Source organism: Talpa occidentalis, unplaced genomic scaffold (assembly GCF_014898055.3).
Source record: "Talpa occidentalis isolate TD23 unplaced genomic scaffold, MPIMG_talOcc4v2.1 talOcc4.9, whole genome shotgun sequence".
Classification (NCBI taxonomy): Eukaryota; Metazoa; Chordata; class Mammalia; order Eulipotyphla; family Talpidae; genus Talpa; species Talpa occidentalis.
Window position 1 is genome coordinate 21,033,292 of NW_023605305.1, and position 17,999 is coordinate 21,051,290.

At 45.5% G+C, this 17,999-nt stretch overlaps 1 protein-coding gene across 5 annotated transcripts in view; it reads right to left on the bottom strand.

Moving 5' to 3' along the window:
- The window catches only part of KIAA0319L (KIAA0319 like), a 101,945-nt gene continuing 83,946 nt past the window's right edge, over positions 1-17,999 (bottom strand). For all 5 annotated transcript variants that reach the window (XM_037500611.2, XM_037500612.2, XM_037500609.2 and 2 more), the window contains exons 18-21: positions 15,212-15,334; positions 14,268-14,358; positions 7,469-7,560; positions 1-1,285 (exon numbers count right to left, since the gene is read on the bottom strand). In XM_037500611.2, the coding sequence (XP_037356508.1) occupies positions 1,098-1,285; positions 7,469-7,560; positions 14,268-14,358; positions 15,212-15,334 (494 nt within the window). In that variant the 3' untranslated portion in view covers positions 1-1,097. The remainder of the gene's footprint in view (positions 1,286-7,468; positions 7,561-14,267; positions 14,359-15,211; positions 15,335-17,999) is intronic.

Here is a 17,999-nt window from a genome sequence, read left to right on the forward strand (position 1 = left end):
ACACCCGGCGGGGACATATACAATTAAATAGCATGTTTAATCATCTCACAACAGACAGTAGTACAGTCGTATAAACTAAGTTTCTTTGTAAAAAGTCGCTCCCTCAAAGCCCCCAGTCCTCAATACCCTGATGCCATGGTTGAGGAACCAGTGACAGGGCCAGAGGGATTCAGGAAGTCTCTGTTCCAAGGAGCTGAGAGTCTTTCCAAGTCAAGGATGCCTTGTGAGCAGCTGAGAGCCCTATGAGGAGTTGAGGCACGCACGCGCACTCTTTACACACATGCAAGGGCACAGAGAGGACACGTGGACAGACGGACGTAAAGGAGACCCTAATGGGCAGTCGCACACATGCACTCTCAGGCCACAATGTTCTAGTCCGTTTGTGGCTGTCTACAGGGAGTAGACCTGGGTCCTGCGGCAGCCACGGCTGATCAGGAGGCAGAGGCAGTCTTTGTCCCGCCCAGCTGTCCTGACACAGCAGCCCAGCGGCCACAGGGCCGCCTCTATTTCTGAAGCAGCCGGTTCTCCCCTAATCTTAGGCCGGCACCGCTTCTGCACTACAGCCAGCATCAATGGTGCAGCAAGGCGGCATCACTTTTCTCTAGACCTAGTGAGAGGGCGCACTCCATCCAAGAAGACAAAAAGCATTGCCCACAGGCAGGCTCTAGGAGCCCAGGGGCTGTGGGTGCTGGGTTCTGTACCCAGGCACAAGGGACAGTGCCAGGCCTCACTGTGCAGGCACCTGGGAGCAGCACACTGCTAACAAGGAGCTGAGAAGTAGGCCAGGAGCTGGGTATGTCTGCTCTGGGAGCAGCAGAAGAGTGTGAAGGAAAAAAAAAAACAAAAGCCCTGAGGTGAGCCTGTTTTGGGGCCTACCAGACGGGTTTACAGAGGAAACCTCTTCATTCACAGCTTCATTCAAGGGTTCCTGGACAATGTGGATTCAAGTACGAGCAGGTCTGCTTGGGGGTGTGAGGATGGAGTGGCCAGTGAATGCTGCAGAACAGCTGCTCGCAACCATGAGAGTAAGTGAACCAGCCTGGTGTGCTCCTGGCCCCAGCACTGCCACCAGCTGCCCTGAGGAGACAGACCATGGGCTACAAGATCTCTTCCCGTGGGCTCCTGGCCTTAAGCGGAGTCTGTCCATTGGGCACAGAACCATTTTGACCCTGCAGGAGTTTGCCCTTCTCTCGGTCTGGCCACGTGAAGATGGCATCATCGCTGTCCAGCTCCGACTCGGAATGCATCAGACTGCTGCTCAGCACTGGGCCTTTCTGTTTAATGCCTGCAAGGGAGACAGAAACCCGTGTCAAAACATGAGCCTTCCTTGGGTCAGGCTTGAGCCATTCTCCAAACCCTCCCCCCAACCTGAGGAGGGACAGGGACAGTCCGGGTCCTCCTGTCTAGTCCTGGCTAACTGGAACAGTCCCATTGGGGAACCCTTAGCAGGCCTGGGGCTCAGTGCTGACTCTCTCTCCATTATCTATTTGCTTCAGTTCATGTCACCCAACGACCTTCTCTTGTCTTTCTTTTAAGTGTGGAATAGTCTGTCATCTACCTTCATGACTAGGATGGAGTTCGGGAATGCAGGAAAGCACGTGAACAAGAAGTCAGGCTCTGGAAGAAGCTTTTCGTCACAGCCTGTCTCAGTAGGGGTGGCAGCCTGCCAGAGTCCCCACACTGAGTGGGACCAGCTTGGCTATGACGATGTTAGCTCTGCTCTCGGTTTGCTCTGGCTCCATGGAACGATGCTGGAGGTGGAGCGCAGACACGCAGCTCTTAGAGGACTTTCCTACTGGGAGAGGCTGGCTGAAGTGGGGAGACTCAGACAGTCCCAAGCCACAACAAGGACACACAACAAGGACCCAGAAGAAGAACTGAAGGTCAGAAAAGATGCCTGAGATTCTGCAAACTACCGGAGGCCCTTCACCACTTATCCTTACGGCTGCAGGGAGACCACACCATAGCACGTGGCCGCTAACAACAGCTTTAGGGCAGATGCCATCCCTAGGGTACCCTAGACAGGTGCCCTCCTGCTGGTACAAAGTACTTCTTCAGAGAAAGCAAAAGGTAGGCTGAGGAAACAGGACTAGAAATAGAAACTGCCAACAGAGAGAACCCAGTTTGGCAGTGCTCTCTGCCCTGGCACTGCCTGTCCCACCCCCAGAAGCTAACTCACCTCCTTTTATAAAAGGTGGTCCAGGGAGCCCTATCATCAACAGTCACTCTCACGCAACCACATCCTTCCAAAAAACACCATCGTGTCCTGAGAAGATTCTTGGCTCTACTGCCCCTTCCTGACAGACATGACACATGGCTGTGAGTGCTGAGGGCATCCAGACCAGACTACATCTGTTCCCTGGAGACAAGGAGTTCCCTAGCCTGGTTTACCTCAGGAGCACAGGTCTGAGCAGGCCTGCAGACAGCCACACCACCACTGATTCTCAGGATGACAGGACCACTGGGCCAGAGAATACTGACATCCTGGGCAACTCCAGTGTGGTAACATGAACCACGCCCAGGGGAGAGTCAAAACAAAGTCCTCGACCTCTCTGCTTTGTCTCTGTAGATGAAATAACCACCCCCTGGCTCTCCACGTCCCTTGGGGGCTTTCTTCTGTCATAAACTTTCCTTCTTTCCAGGACCCCGTGCCCACAGCTCCAGAAGACGGGACGACACGCCTGACTCCTCAGTCCACAGCACTCACCAGGGCCCTCCCACCACTAGCTCCTGCTCTGCTGGAACAACAGAGTGGCAGTCACCGCAAAATACAAGCTAGGAAATGAGAGTTATCAATGGGATGTAAATGCACACGCCTCCGATGATTCAGCAGTTCCATTCTGGGTCTATACCCAACGGACGTCCATGCACGCGCCCACCAAAGGACACGGACAAGAACTTTGACAGCAGTGCTCTTCACAAAGGCCCAAAACGAAAAACTAACTGCCCATCGACAATGTAGCCACACAACAAACGTACAGGCGTGACAGCGAACAGCTATGACTGCACTTGACGACGCCGGTGAATCTCGTAAACGTGACGTTGAGTGAAAGGAGACCAACACGTTTACGTAAATAACCCCAATAGAAGAAAACTGAGCGCTGGGGGAGGCAGTGACTGGAAAGAAGCACAAAGAGGGCACTTCTGGGAGGCTGATGACATGGCCACGTTCACTCGTGAGAACCCACCCAGCTGTGCTTATGGTTTTCTGTACTATTATATTAGATCGAGCCATCAAAAACTAATTTTTGCAGGTCAACAGTCACTTACCAGTAGTTTCATATGGTTAGACTTAATATACTTCAACAGAAAGTTTTGAAAAAAAATCAACGGACTAGCTGAACCAAACCAAACCCCCAGCTGCTGAAGTAAACTACATGTGGTGAGTGGGCCATTCCCTGTGTGAGGCCTGGAGGCTGCCTAGGCCCAGAGCTTTCCCTGCTCAGGTGACTCCCTAGTCACCTTCCCTGCAACATGACCCACTCAATCTATTCTTCAATCTGAACATCTTCGGTTACACAGCACAGCCTGCTACCCTGTTCACTTCTTCCTACTCATGTCTCTGCTCCAGGCACCTGCTGATCCACAGAGCCCAAAACAAAAGCCAGTGCTTCTGGCCTGCCAGCTTCTCCCACACCCTCAGCTGGACACTGCCAGAAAGAAGGGCTTGGGACCCTCACCGTGTCTCCTCTTGTTGCCAGGTGGCATCTGAGCGCTCTGTGGCTCTTCCTCACCAATAGCCCGTGGGCCTACCATCAGGTTTCCTTCCCACTTGGCCTCCGTAGACTCAGCTTCTTCCCTCCACCTCAGAAAATCTACCTGTCCAGCTGGTCCCCACTTCCTCCGTTCTCCCCTGCTCACTCCCCCTCCTCAGAAACCACCTTCAGCATCTCTGACCACCTGCAGGTTTGCTCCATGGCACTCTAACCCCATCCCACCTTTTTTTCACTGCTCAACTTCTAAAAGGGCTTTCTAAACTGTTCAGGGCCTCCATGTCCTCACTACCTGCTTGTTTCCTAAATAAACTGCGCCTTCACTTCTGCTGTGCTCACCATTCTGCTGTAGCTCTTTAGGTGACCAGAACCGTCTCCAGCGCCCCGTCAGTTCTGACCCTTTGCTTCTGCAGGAGCAGTGCTGCTGCTCCCTCGTGACTCTCCTCTTTCATCATTGATGGCCTTTGAGCTCCTTAGCCCTGGACCTCTTCTTTTGTCTCTGAACTTTCTCCCCATGAGGTGCAGATCTGCACCAACATAAAGAGGACACCTATATTGATACTTCAGTTCTGACTGTTCTGGTGGTTCTATGTAATTTGCACCAGAGGCCCTTTTTTGGGGGGTTTCATTTTTTTAAAAAAGTTTAAAGTCTTTTTTTTTTTTGTATGTTTTTCTTGAGGTAACACTGGCTTATAGAACTGTATATGATTTGGGGGTACAGATTCACACCTCTTCACATGTATGTTAACATACCATGTCCACCACCACACAGACACCCTAATTACATCAACAGTGCTGTTGTTCTGCTTTTTGGGTCAGCAGTCAGCTTTACCAGTGCCTCCATTCCGACACCACGCTTACTGAGCCATCATCACCTCCCCCGACCACTCCAAAATCTCCTTGCTGGCTTCTACCTCCAACCCCACCCCAGTGTCCTCTCCCGCAGTCACCTAAACATCACTAGACTCACCTGTCCAAAGCCAGCACGTTCAAGATGCTGTTCCTCCTCACCACCAGGGTAAATGGTGAACTCTGCAGGCCGATCTTAAAATTTTCTACAACTTGGTCCTTGCCAAACTGCCAGCCTCACTTCCTCAATCCCACTTATGACTCTTCTGAACCAAACATTCCGTCTTCTCCAACATTTCTTCTCCAGTTTTTCCTACCTCAGGGAATAACCAACAATTCGCAGATGCCTGAAGTAAGGTGCTTAGGAGACACCCTTCTCATTTTCTCTCACTGCAGCCAACATACTACTGATCTCATTCATTAAGTCCTTCTCCGAAATGTATCTGGGATCTCTTATATTTCTACCATAAGGACATCCCTCATCTACTCTTGCCTTTCTCCAGTTCCTTCAGCCTGCAGCCACAGTTTTCTTTTTAATTGGTAAATCACACCATTCTGGGCCTCCCTGGTGGCGCAAGGTGTTAAGTCCCAGCACTATGAAGCTATCCACAGCCACTGCAGCATGAGTTCGATCCCCGACCGGCCAGGGAGCAACCCACATGGCGCAGCAGACCTCTCCTGTCTCACCTGCTGCTCCCCCCAGCAGTGTATTTCAGTCAGTCTGCCTGTCCTGCTCCCCACTCTGTCTCTGGTGAGTCCCCCTGCACCTCTGGCCTACACCTCAGTTCTTGCATAAATAGATCTTTTTTTGAAATCACACCATTCACCCCCTTAAAAAATAGCAGTAGCTCCCCATTGCTCTTGGAGGGAACCACAGCACGAACCACAGCACAACCCACGCGCCTGTCCAGCCTGTGTTGTGCACACTGGGTTCACCACGGCAGCATGTTGGCTTCTTTGACTTCCTCAAATGCCATCTGCTGCTGCCAGCACTTGGGCCTTCACCAATTTTGCTCCTTTGCCAGGAATGCTAGTCCCCGGAACTTTTCCATGGCTAACTCCTACTCGTCCCTCGGGCCTCAGCTCAAGTGTTACTACCGGTTTGCATATTTGAGTTTAGGGTGTGTCTGGCATAAGTCACAGAGTAGCGTCTGTTTGTTCACCTGGTACACACCAGTCTCAGCCCCTACTCACTGAATGAAACAGCCTTTGCCCTCAAGGACTTCACTGCTTGATTAGGGGATAGATACATAACTAGTGCAATACAGTGAGGGAAATGCCTAAGCAGACACATGGGAGAAAGATGAGCAGGACTTTTAACTTGCAGGTTAAGGGTGGGATGAGAGCTTTCTGGACAGAGATGGAACCAGTAGAATATGTTTATATATAAAGAGATGAGCAGGGAGGAAGATCTCAGAAACTTAGGTAAGCTCCCCAAGGCCTTATCTACCGGACTGAAAGTTCTATCTTTCCGTGCTGAAATAGTCACTGGGGGATTTCAAGGGGTGGAAGGACCTTGTCAGAGTAACATAAATACAACCTTGGCTGCTGTGTGGAGGGGGGTTGGACGCATCTCTACCTCCGGGCCTCTGCTCCTGGTACCCCTGTGTAGGATGCTGTGCCTGCAGCACCACATCTCGGGCTTACAGTCCCACCACCCCCAGGCACAACCTGTATTCCCCATCTGGGCTGCTGGGTGCATAGCCCAGACAGCCTGTGAACACTTCTTTTTTCCTGCTAAGGCTTTTCTCTCTCTAGAAAAAGACTGGAATTCTGAGGCAGAGTCAGTTTCCTTCACTCTCTGTTCCCCCTCCCTCTTCTAATAGAAGGCTTTAAGTATGAAAGATGTTTAATAAATAGAGTTCTACCTGCAGTATTTAGGAATAGCCCTGTTCCTCCCCGGTGGCACAGCGGTTGAGCGCTGGGTTGCAAAGCTGCCTGCAGCCTCTGCAGCGCCAGTTCAATCCCTGGCCGCTGGGCGAGGGTCCCACATGGCATGCAGACCTTTCCTGCCACCCGCTGCTCCCCTCAGCAGTGTACTTTGTCACTCTGCCTGTTCCACTCTCTGCTCTGGCTCTGGTGAATTCTCTCACCTTCCATGCCTCTGACTATACCCAGTGCTTGCTTACTTGCATACATACATACATACATACATACATAAATAAATAAATAGATTCTAAAAATAAATAAATAAAGTTGGAAAGAAAATAAATAAATAGGAATAGCCCTGTTTGAGTCCAGCTCCCATAAACAGACCACAGCTGCCCCATGGCATATGGGAACTTCAAGCGACCCGGCCCAGCCGAGGAAGGGAAGACCTCTACCCACCCTGACTCACCTAGCCCCATCCCCAAAAGCCAGCCCCGTGCTTGTACAGTTGGAAATTCTTTGGGGTGGGATGGGGGGCAGCACCTGACAGGAGCCTGATGCACCTGGAACTAGCAAGGAAGCTGCCCCCCTAAGACAGCCTGCTGGAAGACAGTGACAAAGCCTATGCTCAGTCTGCCAAATGCTGAAGACAGGGCCGTGGCAGAGGAAGGCTGGCCGACGCTGGCTGAGATCTCATTCCTGCTTCTCCTGGTCAGGCAGCAGAAACCCAGGTTCCCAAGCCTAACTGCAGGGCACAGCTTGAAACCCGAGAGGACTGACCAGGCAAAGGAAAGAAAGAGGACTAGTCCCTCTGCAAAGTAGAAGGAATGCTGAAAAGGGAGCTCTGGAGCCAGCCTGACCCGTAGGCAATCCTGCCAGTGCAGGGCGAAGCTGGCCCTTGGCCTTCATCAAGTAGGAAACAAAATGCTTTCCAGCACAAACAGCTACCAGTGGCACATGTAGGAGGGGGCTAGCAATGGGATCGCTTTTCACAGGGAGACTACAAATCTAGATACGCCAGCTCCCAGGGCCACTACCTGCTCGGAGCGTCGGCTTCAGCTCGAGGCTTTCCTGATCTGTGGCATCCAGGATCTTGTACTTGCTTTTCCGTTTGGGTTTTCCTTTTTGCCTACAAAACACAATTCACGCTGTCAGGAAAGGCTCTGTGTGAGGGGCGGGAAGCCACCATGGCATGACAGGCAGACTGTGTGCAGGGCCCTGCCTTGGGGGAAGCTGCTTAATAAGAGGGCTGCTTCTCACTTCTCAGCCAGAGAAGGAGCAACTGACTGGTCCTTAAAATGTTCCTCACCAATTTCTGAGGAAAAGCAAAGGGACTGTGACCATCTTAGCATGAACTCAGTGCTCCACAGCAGCAGTGAAGGAGACTGGGTAAAATAACACCCTGTGCTTGAGGGTGTGGAGTGAAGGAAAACATTAAACCAACAAGTTGTTAATGGTGGTTGTCTTGGGCTGGCAGGAATTTTAAAAATTCTTTTAAATTTGGAGGAGGGGCGGAGCAACATGGCGGCGAGGAGACGCTGCGAGTAAGATCTCCCATTAAAAAAAAGTGAATAGGGAGGAAAAGCGGCAGGTCCCAGTGAGAAGTGGGACACGGAAGATAAACGGGTGACGCCAGCAAACTGCCCGAAGAAGAAAGTTGCCATAAAAGAGGACCAGAAGGGAGGGAAGCGCAGAACCCTGCTCCCCTCCCCCGCCCACAGAGGCGGCACTCTCCGACCGGCAGAGGGGAGGAAACAACAAACCAAAACGGCCAACAAGAAAAACGGACGCAGCAAGCGGGACTGTGAGTGGAAAGGAACTATTTCAGCCACCACACCCCGTGAACGGGAGCTGTGGAGAACCCTGCAGGATCCGCCGCGGCGGTGAGCGAACGGCTCCGGGCGCCATTAGAGAAGAACAAAGACCCCGGGAGACGCGCACACAGCCCGGGCTGCCGGCTGCTTGAAACTGACAGATGACTCCAGGAGGAACCAGAGGGGAGAAGAGAAGCCCACCCAAGATGCCGGCCAGTCCCAACAACACAGTGTCCCAACGCATACGGCAAATTAGAAAACAGACAGTAGGGAGGAGAAGAACCACACGCAACCTAGCAACTCTCCAGAGAAAAAGCACACCACAAAAAGAAAACCAGCCCCCAGATTGCAACGACAGTAACTTGGAAGAACTTCTGAGCCTTCCAGAAAGAGAATTTAAAATTGCCGTGATTAAAAAACTGACAGAAGTCATAAAGGAAAACAATGATAAGGGAAAAATAATCAACGATCAGAAGAATGAAATTGAGTCCCTAAAGAGGGAAGTAAAAGAAATGCAGGAGATCAAAGAATTAGTGGAAGAACTAAAGAATTCTGGGAAAAGCAATGAAAGCAGAATTGATGAAATGGAAGAACGAATAAGTGCTCTTGAAGACACAGAAATAAAAAGAACCAAAACAGAAAAGGAAAGAGAAGTACGAAGGAAAAAGAATGAAGAAAGACTTCGGGAACTATCTGACTCCATGAGGAAAGGAAATATAAGAGTTATAGGAATACCAGAAGGAGAGGAGAGAGAAGTAGGAACAGAGAAAATATTCAAAGAGATAATTGAAGAGAACTTCCCAAATGTGAAGAAGGAGCTGAAAATTGATATACAAGAAGCAAGAAGAACACCAAACTTCCACGACGAAAGAAAAAATACAGCAAGACACATAATAGTAAAGCTCCCAAGAATCCAGGACAAGGAAAAAATAATGAAGCTGGCAAGAGGGAAGAAACAGATAACATTCAAAGGAAAGCCAATCAGGCTGACATCAGACTTCTCTGAAGAAACACTACGGGCAAGGAGAGAGTGGAGGGACATAGTCAACAGACTCCAAGAAAACAGATGCCAACCAAGAATACTCTATCCCGCAAAGCTCTCCTTCCTCTTTGAAGAAAGAATATGGACCTTCCCAGACAAACAGAAACTCCGGAATTTCATTGCAACTAAACCCCCACTCCAAAAAATACTACAAGGAGTCCTAAAGCCAGAACCTCAGAGGGACGAATAACAATGAAAGAAGGCCAAAAAAAAAAAAAAGTTATTAAAAGAATAAATAAATAAAATCAAAGGAAAGACAAACACAATGGCAAATACAGATGTTAACATATCAATATTAACTCTAAATGTAAATGGACTAAACTCTTCAATAAAAAGACACAGAGTTGCAGCCTGGATTAAGAAACAAAACCCAACCTTTTGCTGTCTCCAGGAAACACATTTAGCTACAAAAGATAAAAATAGGCTCAAAGTCAAAGGATGGAAAACAATCCTACAAGCAAATGGGCCAAAAAAGAAAGCAGGAACATCTATACTTATATCAGATAAAACAGATTTCAAACTCAAAAAAATAAAAAGAGACCCCAATGGTCACTACATTATGATCAAGGGGACAATACTTCAAGAAGAAATAACACTCATTAACATATACTCACCAAACGAAGGAGCACCAAAATATATCAGACAACTGTTGTCTTCTCTGAAAACAGACATCAGAGAAAACACATACGTAGTGGGAGACTTCAACACACCACTATCAACAATGGATAGATCAACAAGACAAAAAATAAGTAAAGAAACCAAAGCTCTAAATAAGGACCTAGAGCAATTGGGCTTAACAGACATCTATAGAACACTAAACCCCAAAAAAACGGAGTACACATTTTTCTCAAGCGCACACGGATCATTCTCCAGGATCGATCACATACTGGGGCACAAGACAAACATCAACAGATACACCAAGATTGAAATCATACCAACCATCTTTTCTGACCATGAAGGCATCAAACTAGAACTAAACCATAAAAAGAAGGCAAGGAAATTTCCTACCTCATGGAGATTAAAAACCACACTACTGGAAGACCACTGGACTAATGAGGAGATCAAAGAAGAAATTAAAAAATTTTTTGAATTGAACGACAAGGAGGACACCAATATCCTAAATGTATGGGATGCAGCAAAAGCAGTAATAAGAGGAAAATATATAGGAATAGAAGCTCACATCAAGAAACAAGAAAGAACTCAAAGAAACAACCTAATCTCGAAGCTCAAAGATCTAGAAAAAGAACAACAAAAAAACCCCAAAACCAGTAGAAGAAAAGAAATAATAAAAACCAAAGCAGAAATAAATGAAATTGAAACTAAAAAAACAATCCAAAAGATCAATGAAACCAAGAGCTGGTTCTTTGAAAAAATCAATAAAATAGACAAACCCCTAGCCAGGCTCACAAAGGAAAAAAGGGAGAAAGCACAAATAAACAGGATCATCAATGAAAGAGGAGAAATCACAACGGACACAGCAGAAATCAAAAGAATAATCAGTAACTACTATGAACAGTTATATGGAAATAAGTTTAATAATCTAGAGGAGATGGACAAATTCCTACAACTCTACAATCACCCAAAGCTAGATAAAGAAGAAATAGAACACCTAAACAGACCAATTACAATTAGCGAAATTGAAATGGTAATCAAAAACCTCCCCAAAAACAAAAGCCCAGGACCTGATGGATTTACAAATGAATTCTACCAAACATTCAGAGAGGAATTAGTGCCTATCCTTCACAAACTCTTCCAAAAAATTGAGAAGGAAGGGACAATACCAAAGACGTTCTATGAAGCCAACATTACACTAATACCAAAACCGAACAAGGACAACACTAAAAAGGAAAACTACAGGCCAATCTCCCTAATGAACACTGATGCAAAAATCCTCAATAAAATTTTAGCCATCAGAATCCAACAATGTATCCATAAGATAATTCACCACGACCAAGTAGGATTCATTCCAGGGGCACAAGGATGGTTTAACATCCGAAAATCAATCAACGTTATCCAACACATCAACAAAAAGAAATATAAAAACCATATGATAATATCAATAGATGCTGAGAAAGCTTTCGACAAAGTGCAACACCCATTCATGATAAAAGCCCTTGAAATTCTTGGGATACAAGGAACATACCTCAACATCATAAAGGCCATCTATGACAAGCCAACAGCCAGTATCATTCTCAATGGTGAAAAGCTGAAAGCAATTCCATTAAGATCTGGAACAAGACAAGGATGTCCACTCTCACCACTGCTTTTCAATATAATACTGGAAGTCCTAGCCAGAGCAATAAGACAAGAGAAAGACATCCAAGGAATCCAAATAGGAAAAGAAGAAGTCAAACTATCACTATTTGCAGACGATATGATATTATACATAGAGAACCCCAAAAACTCCACAGAAAAGCTAATTCAACTCATCAATCAGTTCAGTAAAGTGGCAGGATACAAAATCAACATGCAAAAGTCAGTAGCCTTCCTATACACAAACAATAAATCTGAAGAAGAAGAAATCAAAAAAACCATCCCTTTTGTTATTGAAACAAAAAAAATCAAATATTTGGGAATAAATCTAACAAAAGAGATAAAGGACCTATACAAAGAAAACTATAAAACACTGTTAAAAGAAATAGAAGAAGACACAAAGAAATGGAGAGACATCCCCTGCTCGTGGATTGGAAGAATAAACATTATTAAAATGGCCATCCTTCCAAAAGCAATATACAGATTCAATGCTATTCCAATCAAAATTTCAATGTCATTCTTCAAAGAAATAGAACAATTATTGATGAAATTCATATGGAATCACAAAAAACCCCGAATAGCCAAAGCTCTCCTGAAAAAAAAAGAAGGGAATGGAGGCATTACACTCCCAGACTTCAAACTATACTACAAAGCCATAATCATCAAAACTGCATGGTATTGGAACAAGAACAGACATACAGACCAATGGAATCGAATAGAAAATCCAGAAATAAATCCACAGATTTATGGTCAACTAATCTTTGACAAAGGAGCAAAGACTATGCATTGGAGCAAAGAAAGTTTGTTCAATAAATGGTGCTGGGAAAACTGGGTCGCTACATGCAAAAGAATGAAGCTTGACCACTACCTCACACCATACACAAAAATCAACTCAAAATGGATTAAAGAACTAGACATAAGACCTGAAACCATAAAATATATAGAAGGAAATATAGGCGAAACACTACGTGATCTGCACATCAAAGACATCTTTACAGACACATCACCCAAAGCAGTGATAGTGAAGGCAAAGATAAACAGCTGGGACTACATCAAATTAAAGAGCTTCTGCACAGCAAAAGAGACAATAACAAAAACAAAGAGAAACCCCACCAACTGGGAGAACATTTTTGCACCCAACACTAATGATAAAGGACTGATCACAAAAATCTGCAAAGAGCTGATGAGACTCAGCAACAACAAAGAAAATAATCCAGTCAAAAAATGGGCAGAAGAGCTAAAAAGAAACTTCTCTGAAGAGGAAATGCAAATGGCCAACAGGCATATGAAAAAATGTTCAACATCACTTGCCATCAGGGAAATGCAAATCAAAACTACCATGAGATACCATCTTACACCAGTGAGAATGGCACATATTAAAAAAACTAGCAACAACAAATGCTGGCGAGGGTGTGGAGAAAAAGGAACTCTTCTGCACTGTTGGTGGGAGTGCAAACTGGTCCAACCACTGTGGAGAGCTGTGTGGAGATTTCTGGACCTACTAAACATAGAGCTTCCATATGATCCAGCAATTCCACTCCTAGGTATTTACCCAAAGGACACAGAAACATCAATTCCAAAGAACACCTGCACCCCTATGTTTATAGCAGCACTGTTTACAATAGCTAAGCTTTGGAAACAACCCAAATGCCCAAAAATAGATGACTGGATCAAGAAGATGTGGTACATATATACCATGGAATATTACTCAGCATTCAAAAAAGATAAACACATGCAATTTGCAGCAACATGGATGGCGTTGGAAGGGATCATGCTCAGCGAAATAAGCCAAAAAGAAAAAGAAAAATACCGGATGGTCTCACTCATAGCAGGAATCTAGAAAACTTAAATAAGGGACCAGGAAAATGAATAACTATAAGAAAATGAAAATCAAAATCAACAAAAAACTACGAACCAGAGACACTTTTAGGGGGGCGAGGGTGGGAGGGGAGGGATTGGGGTCAGAATGGGGGGGCTGCAATTGTATGGGGAATATAACAATAAAATTTATAAAAAAAAAATAAAAAAAAAAAATAAAAAAAATTTTGGGGGAAAAAAAAAAAAATTCTTTTAAATTTTCTAAGGTTTTTGTGAGTCATATCACAGACTCTCAGCTCTGTCGCTTAATGGTATGTCCATGCTGTTTTCCTAAGTTTCCTTATCTATAAAATAATAAAGGTTGTTAAGCATATTAAAAAAAAGAAAAGTTCTATAAATACTACCATGGTTCTTGGCACACAGTGAGTGTAGAAATCACACTTATTAATAATGAAAAACATCATAAACACTACTGAGTATTAAGACTAATGAAAAAACCCAGAACACTTACTCATGACTGACCTCAGCATGCACTTATGTGAAAACGTGTACAAATGAATCTCAAATAGAAAGGAAGGCAGAAAAATGAAATCGTGTTCAGCTGGTGAGGATGAGATGAGTATGAAAGGGGACACAACCTGCAAGTGATCCAGGGCACAGCCCAGGTCTTCCGACTCCCACACAGACCACAAATTTGTGACATTTCCCAGGTTGCAAATAACTGTGCTAAGACCCACATAGTGGAGGGAGTAGGTGAGGAGGAGGAAGCCTTTCTGCACACGCCTTGAGTGCCCAGACCGTTCCAGAGGTCTGGATTCGGCACCTTCATGTGGCGGGTACTAGCTATTCCTTTGATGAATGAACACATGACTAGAACCTGAATGAATTGCAAAGGAGAATCCATCTTACCTCTTACAACAACAGATTGCAGTCCAGGACAGGATTCCCAGGGCAACAACAATGACAAAGGAAGCAATGATAACATACAACACACTCCACTCTGCAAAGAAAAAGCAGTAAGAGTTCTGAAGAGAAAAACTAGAAGGGAGGTCTGGGCTGCCCCCACCTTTGGGTAGGAGGTGGCTTTGTAGACAAAAATGTCCCTGCGGTTTCCCCAGGGGAAAGTGAGACCTTGGAGTTGAAGGCAGCTGAAACTTTAAAACATTGGAATAGGGGCCTCCCTGGTGGTGCAGCAGGTTGAGCGCAGGGCTGTGAAGCTGTCTACAACCTCTACAGCACCGGTTCGATTCCCAGCCGGCCAGGGAGACACCCACATGGCGCGGCAGACCTCTCTGCCTCACCCGCTGCTCTCGTCAACAGTGTCTTCAATCCATCTGCCTGTTCTGCTCCCCACTCTCTCTGGTGAATTCTCTCACCCTCCCATGCCTCTGTCCTGTACCCCAGTGCTTGTATAAATAAATATGTTTTTTTTTTTAAAAAAAAAAAAAGAAGGAAAAAAAACCACATTGGAATAGTCCCTGCTCTGAGAACCCGGGGCAGTAGGGCAGATTGCAAAGAGGGCTGGGGGACAGAGACCTGAGTGCTTCCACTAGATTATACAGCACAGAGGCACCCCAGAAAGCCCGGAGGCCTCACGGTTGGTCTGATTTAGACTGCAATTTGCATTTAGTCTGACTTAAGCTTGGTTCTTTGTACATGACTGATTCAGAGCTTTCCTCTGAACCTTGAGCAAGTGTGGAGGAAGGAAGTAAAAAGTCCTCTGCAAACAGAAAATACAAGAAGTTCTCCTCGCCTGCTCATCTGCCTCAGAAACACCAACACCCACCCACTCAACTTAGAACCACATTTAGTGCCAAACCAGACGGCACAGAGCCAAGCAGAGAGCCACTTACCACAGTTGCTGTCTCCATCCCTCAGTTGCACCTTGATGAAATTCTCCATCCAGAAAGGATCACAGATACAACGTTTGGTGAATGAATCACAGTGGCCGTGGTCAGAACAGTTCAACTGACATGCTAAAAGTAGCAGGAAAAGGAAGAAAGTCAACAGGAGTGCGAGCAGGAGGTACAACCAGCATCCAGTGCCTGTGGACACAGGCTCCTACCTCCCTACCCTGCAGCGGCCGGTCTCGAGACTCCCACAGACCGGCCCCAAGTGCTCTTACAGTGTGGGCATGCCACTGATAATTGTCATGGTCAGGTAAAACGGGGGCAGCCAGGCAGGCCACTGACAAAGTTCCAATTTGTTTTCACTGGTTTCTCTGTATCAGCAGTTCTTAATCTTTTATGTCCCATAGACCCCATTCTCTGAATTATTTAATTACAAAAATAAAATATAGTATTCCAAAGGAAAACAATTATTGAATCTTGAAACAGTGAAGATTATATATTGTTTAAAAAGGACTACATCTCCAAAAACTGCATAGCAAAGCACTGTCATTAAAAGGGAACAAGAGGGTCTCCCTTGTGGCACAGGGGTAAAAATCTCAGCGTTATCAAGGTATCACCAGCCACTGCAGCCCAAGTTGGATCCCTGGCCAGGGAGGTGACCCACATGGTGCAGCAGACCTCTCCTGTCTCACCCGCTGCTCCCCCCAGCAGTGTATTTCAGTCGTTCTGCTCCCCACCCTGTCCCTGGTGAATCTTCTCACTCCCTGCACCTCTGGCCGGCATCCCAGTTCTTGTATGCATAGATATTTTTTTTTTTAAAGGGAAAAACGCTCTACTGAATAGAAGATATTTGCACATCACACCTCTAACAAAGGGTTAATATCTGAAATATATGAAGAACTCATACAACTCAACAACAAAAGAACCAAACCACCTGATTAAAAAATGGGCAAAGGATTTGAATAGACACTTCTCCAAAGAGGAGATGGCAACAGGCACGTGAGAAGACATTGATCATCTCTAATTATCAGGGAAATGAAAATCAAAACCTTAGTGAGGTGTCACCTCACATTGATTATCCAAACAACTATTTTCCAAAAGACAAAAACCAGAACGTGTGTGAGAGGGTGCACAGAGAAAGGAACCCTTGGTAATGGGAAGGTAAATTGGTGCTTTCTATGGAAAGCAGCATGGAGATTCTTCAAAAAGTAAAAATAGAAATTTCTTTTGGGCCTCCCTGATAGTGCAAGGGGTTAAGACACAATCTATGAAGGTATCAGCAGCCACCGCAGCACGAGTTTGATTCCCCCACCCGGGCTCTATCCACATGGCGCAGCAGACCTCTCCTGTCTCGCCCACTGCTCCCCTCAGCAGTGTATTTCAGTTGGTCCACCTGTTCTGCTCCCCACTCTGTCTCTGGTGAATCCTCTCACCCCCGTACCTCTGGCCTGTACCCCAGCTCTTGTATTCATAAATAAATAAATCTGTAAAAAAAAAAAAAACAACAGGAAATTTCTTTCATTTCAGGGTATTTACCCAAGAAAACCAAAAATATTGATTTGAAGAGATAGATGTAATCCCATATTTACTGCAGCATTATTTACAACAGTCAAGAGCTGGAAACAGCCTAAGTGCCCACAGACAACTGGACGAGTATATATACACACAGAATACTAGTCATTGGGGGAAAAGATGACACTGTGCCATTTATGACAACACAAAAGGTACTGTGCTTAGTAAAATAAAGACAGAGAAAGACAATTACCGCATGGTTTCATTTACATGCGGTATATAGGAAACCAAATGAATGAATGAATGAAATAACACAAAAATAAACTTTTAAAACATACAACCAAATCAGTGGTCACCAGAGGGAAGGGGAAAAGAGGTGGTTGAACTGGTTAAAAGGGGCAGAATTGGACTTTTAGTGATGAACTTAATGTTTACACATGGTGATTTATCAATATAATTATGCACACCTGAAACTTAAATGTTTTTTTACTTGAATGAAATTTTACTTCAATAAAAAACTTTAAGCAAATACAAATTTTTAGGGCCTCCCCAGTGGCACAGTGGGTTAAGCACAGCTCTGTGAAGCTATCCGCAGCCTCTGCAGTGCGGGTTCGATTCCCAGCCAGCCAGAGAGATACCCACATGGTGCGGCAGACCCTTCCTGTCTCGCCCGCTGCTTCCCTCAGCAGTCTGCCTGTTCTGCTCCCTGCTCTGTCTCTAGTGAATTCTCTCACCCTCCCTTGCCTCTGGCCTGTACCCCAGTTCTTGTATAAATAAAATAAAATCTTTAAAAGAAAAACAAAAACGGGCCTCCCTGGTGGCACAAGGGGTTAAGAAGCAACCTATGAAGCTATTAGCAGCCACTGCAGCAAGAGTTTGATCCCCAACTGGGGAGCTACCCACATGGCACAGCAGACCTTTCCTGACTCACCTGCAGCTCCCCTCAGCAGTGTATTTCAGTACATCCGCCTGTTCTACTCTCCACTCCGTCTCTGGTGAATCCTCTCACCCCCAAACCTCTGGCCTGTACCCCAGTTCTTGTATGCATAAATAAATAAATCAAAAAATATATAGAGATTATAAAATTTTAAATGTCTCTTATAGGATATAGATTTGAGTCTAATAACACAATTTTGTAGTAGTGATAAGTGATACCTCATCATGTAATGTAAGAAACTATTGCCTTTAAAGTACAGGTTCTGTTAAAATTACTATAGTTTGTTTCCTACCTTCATAATTGAGGGGAAAAATTAATTTCAGTTAGAGGTTGCTTAAAGAT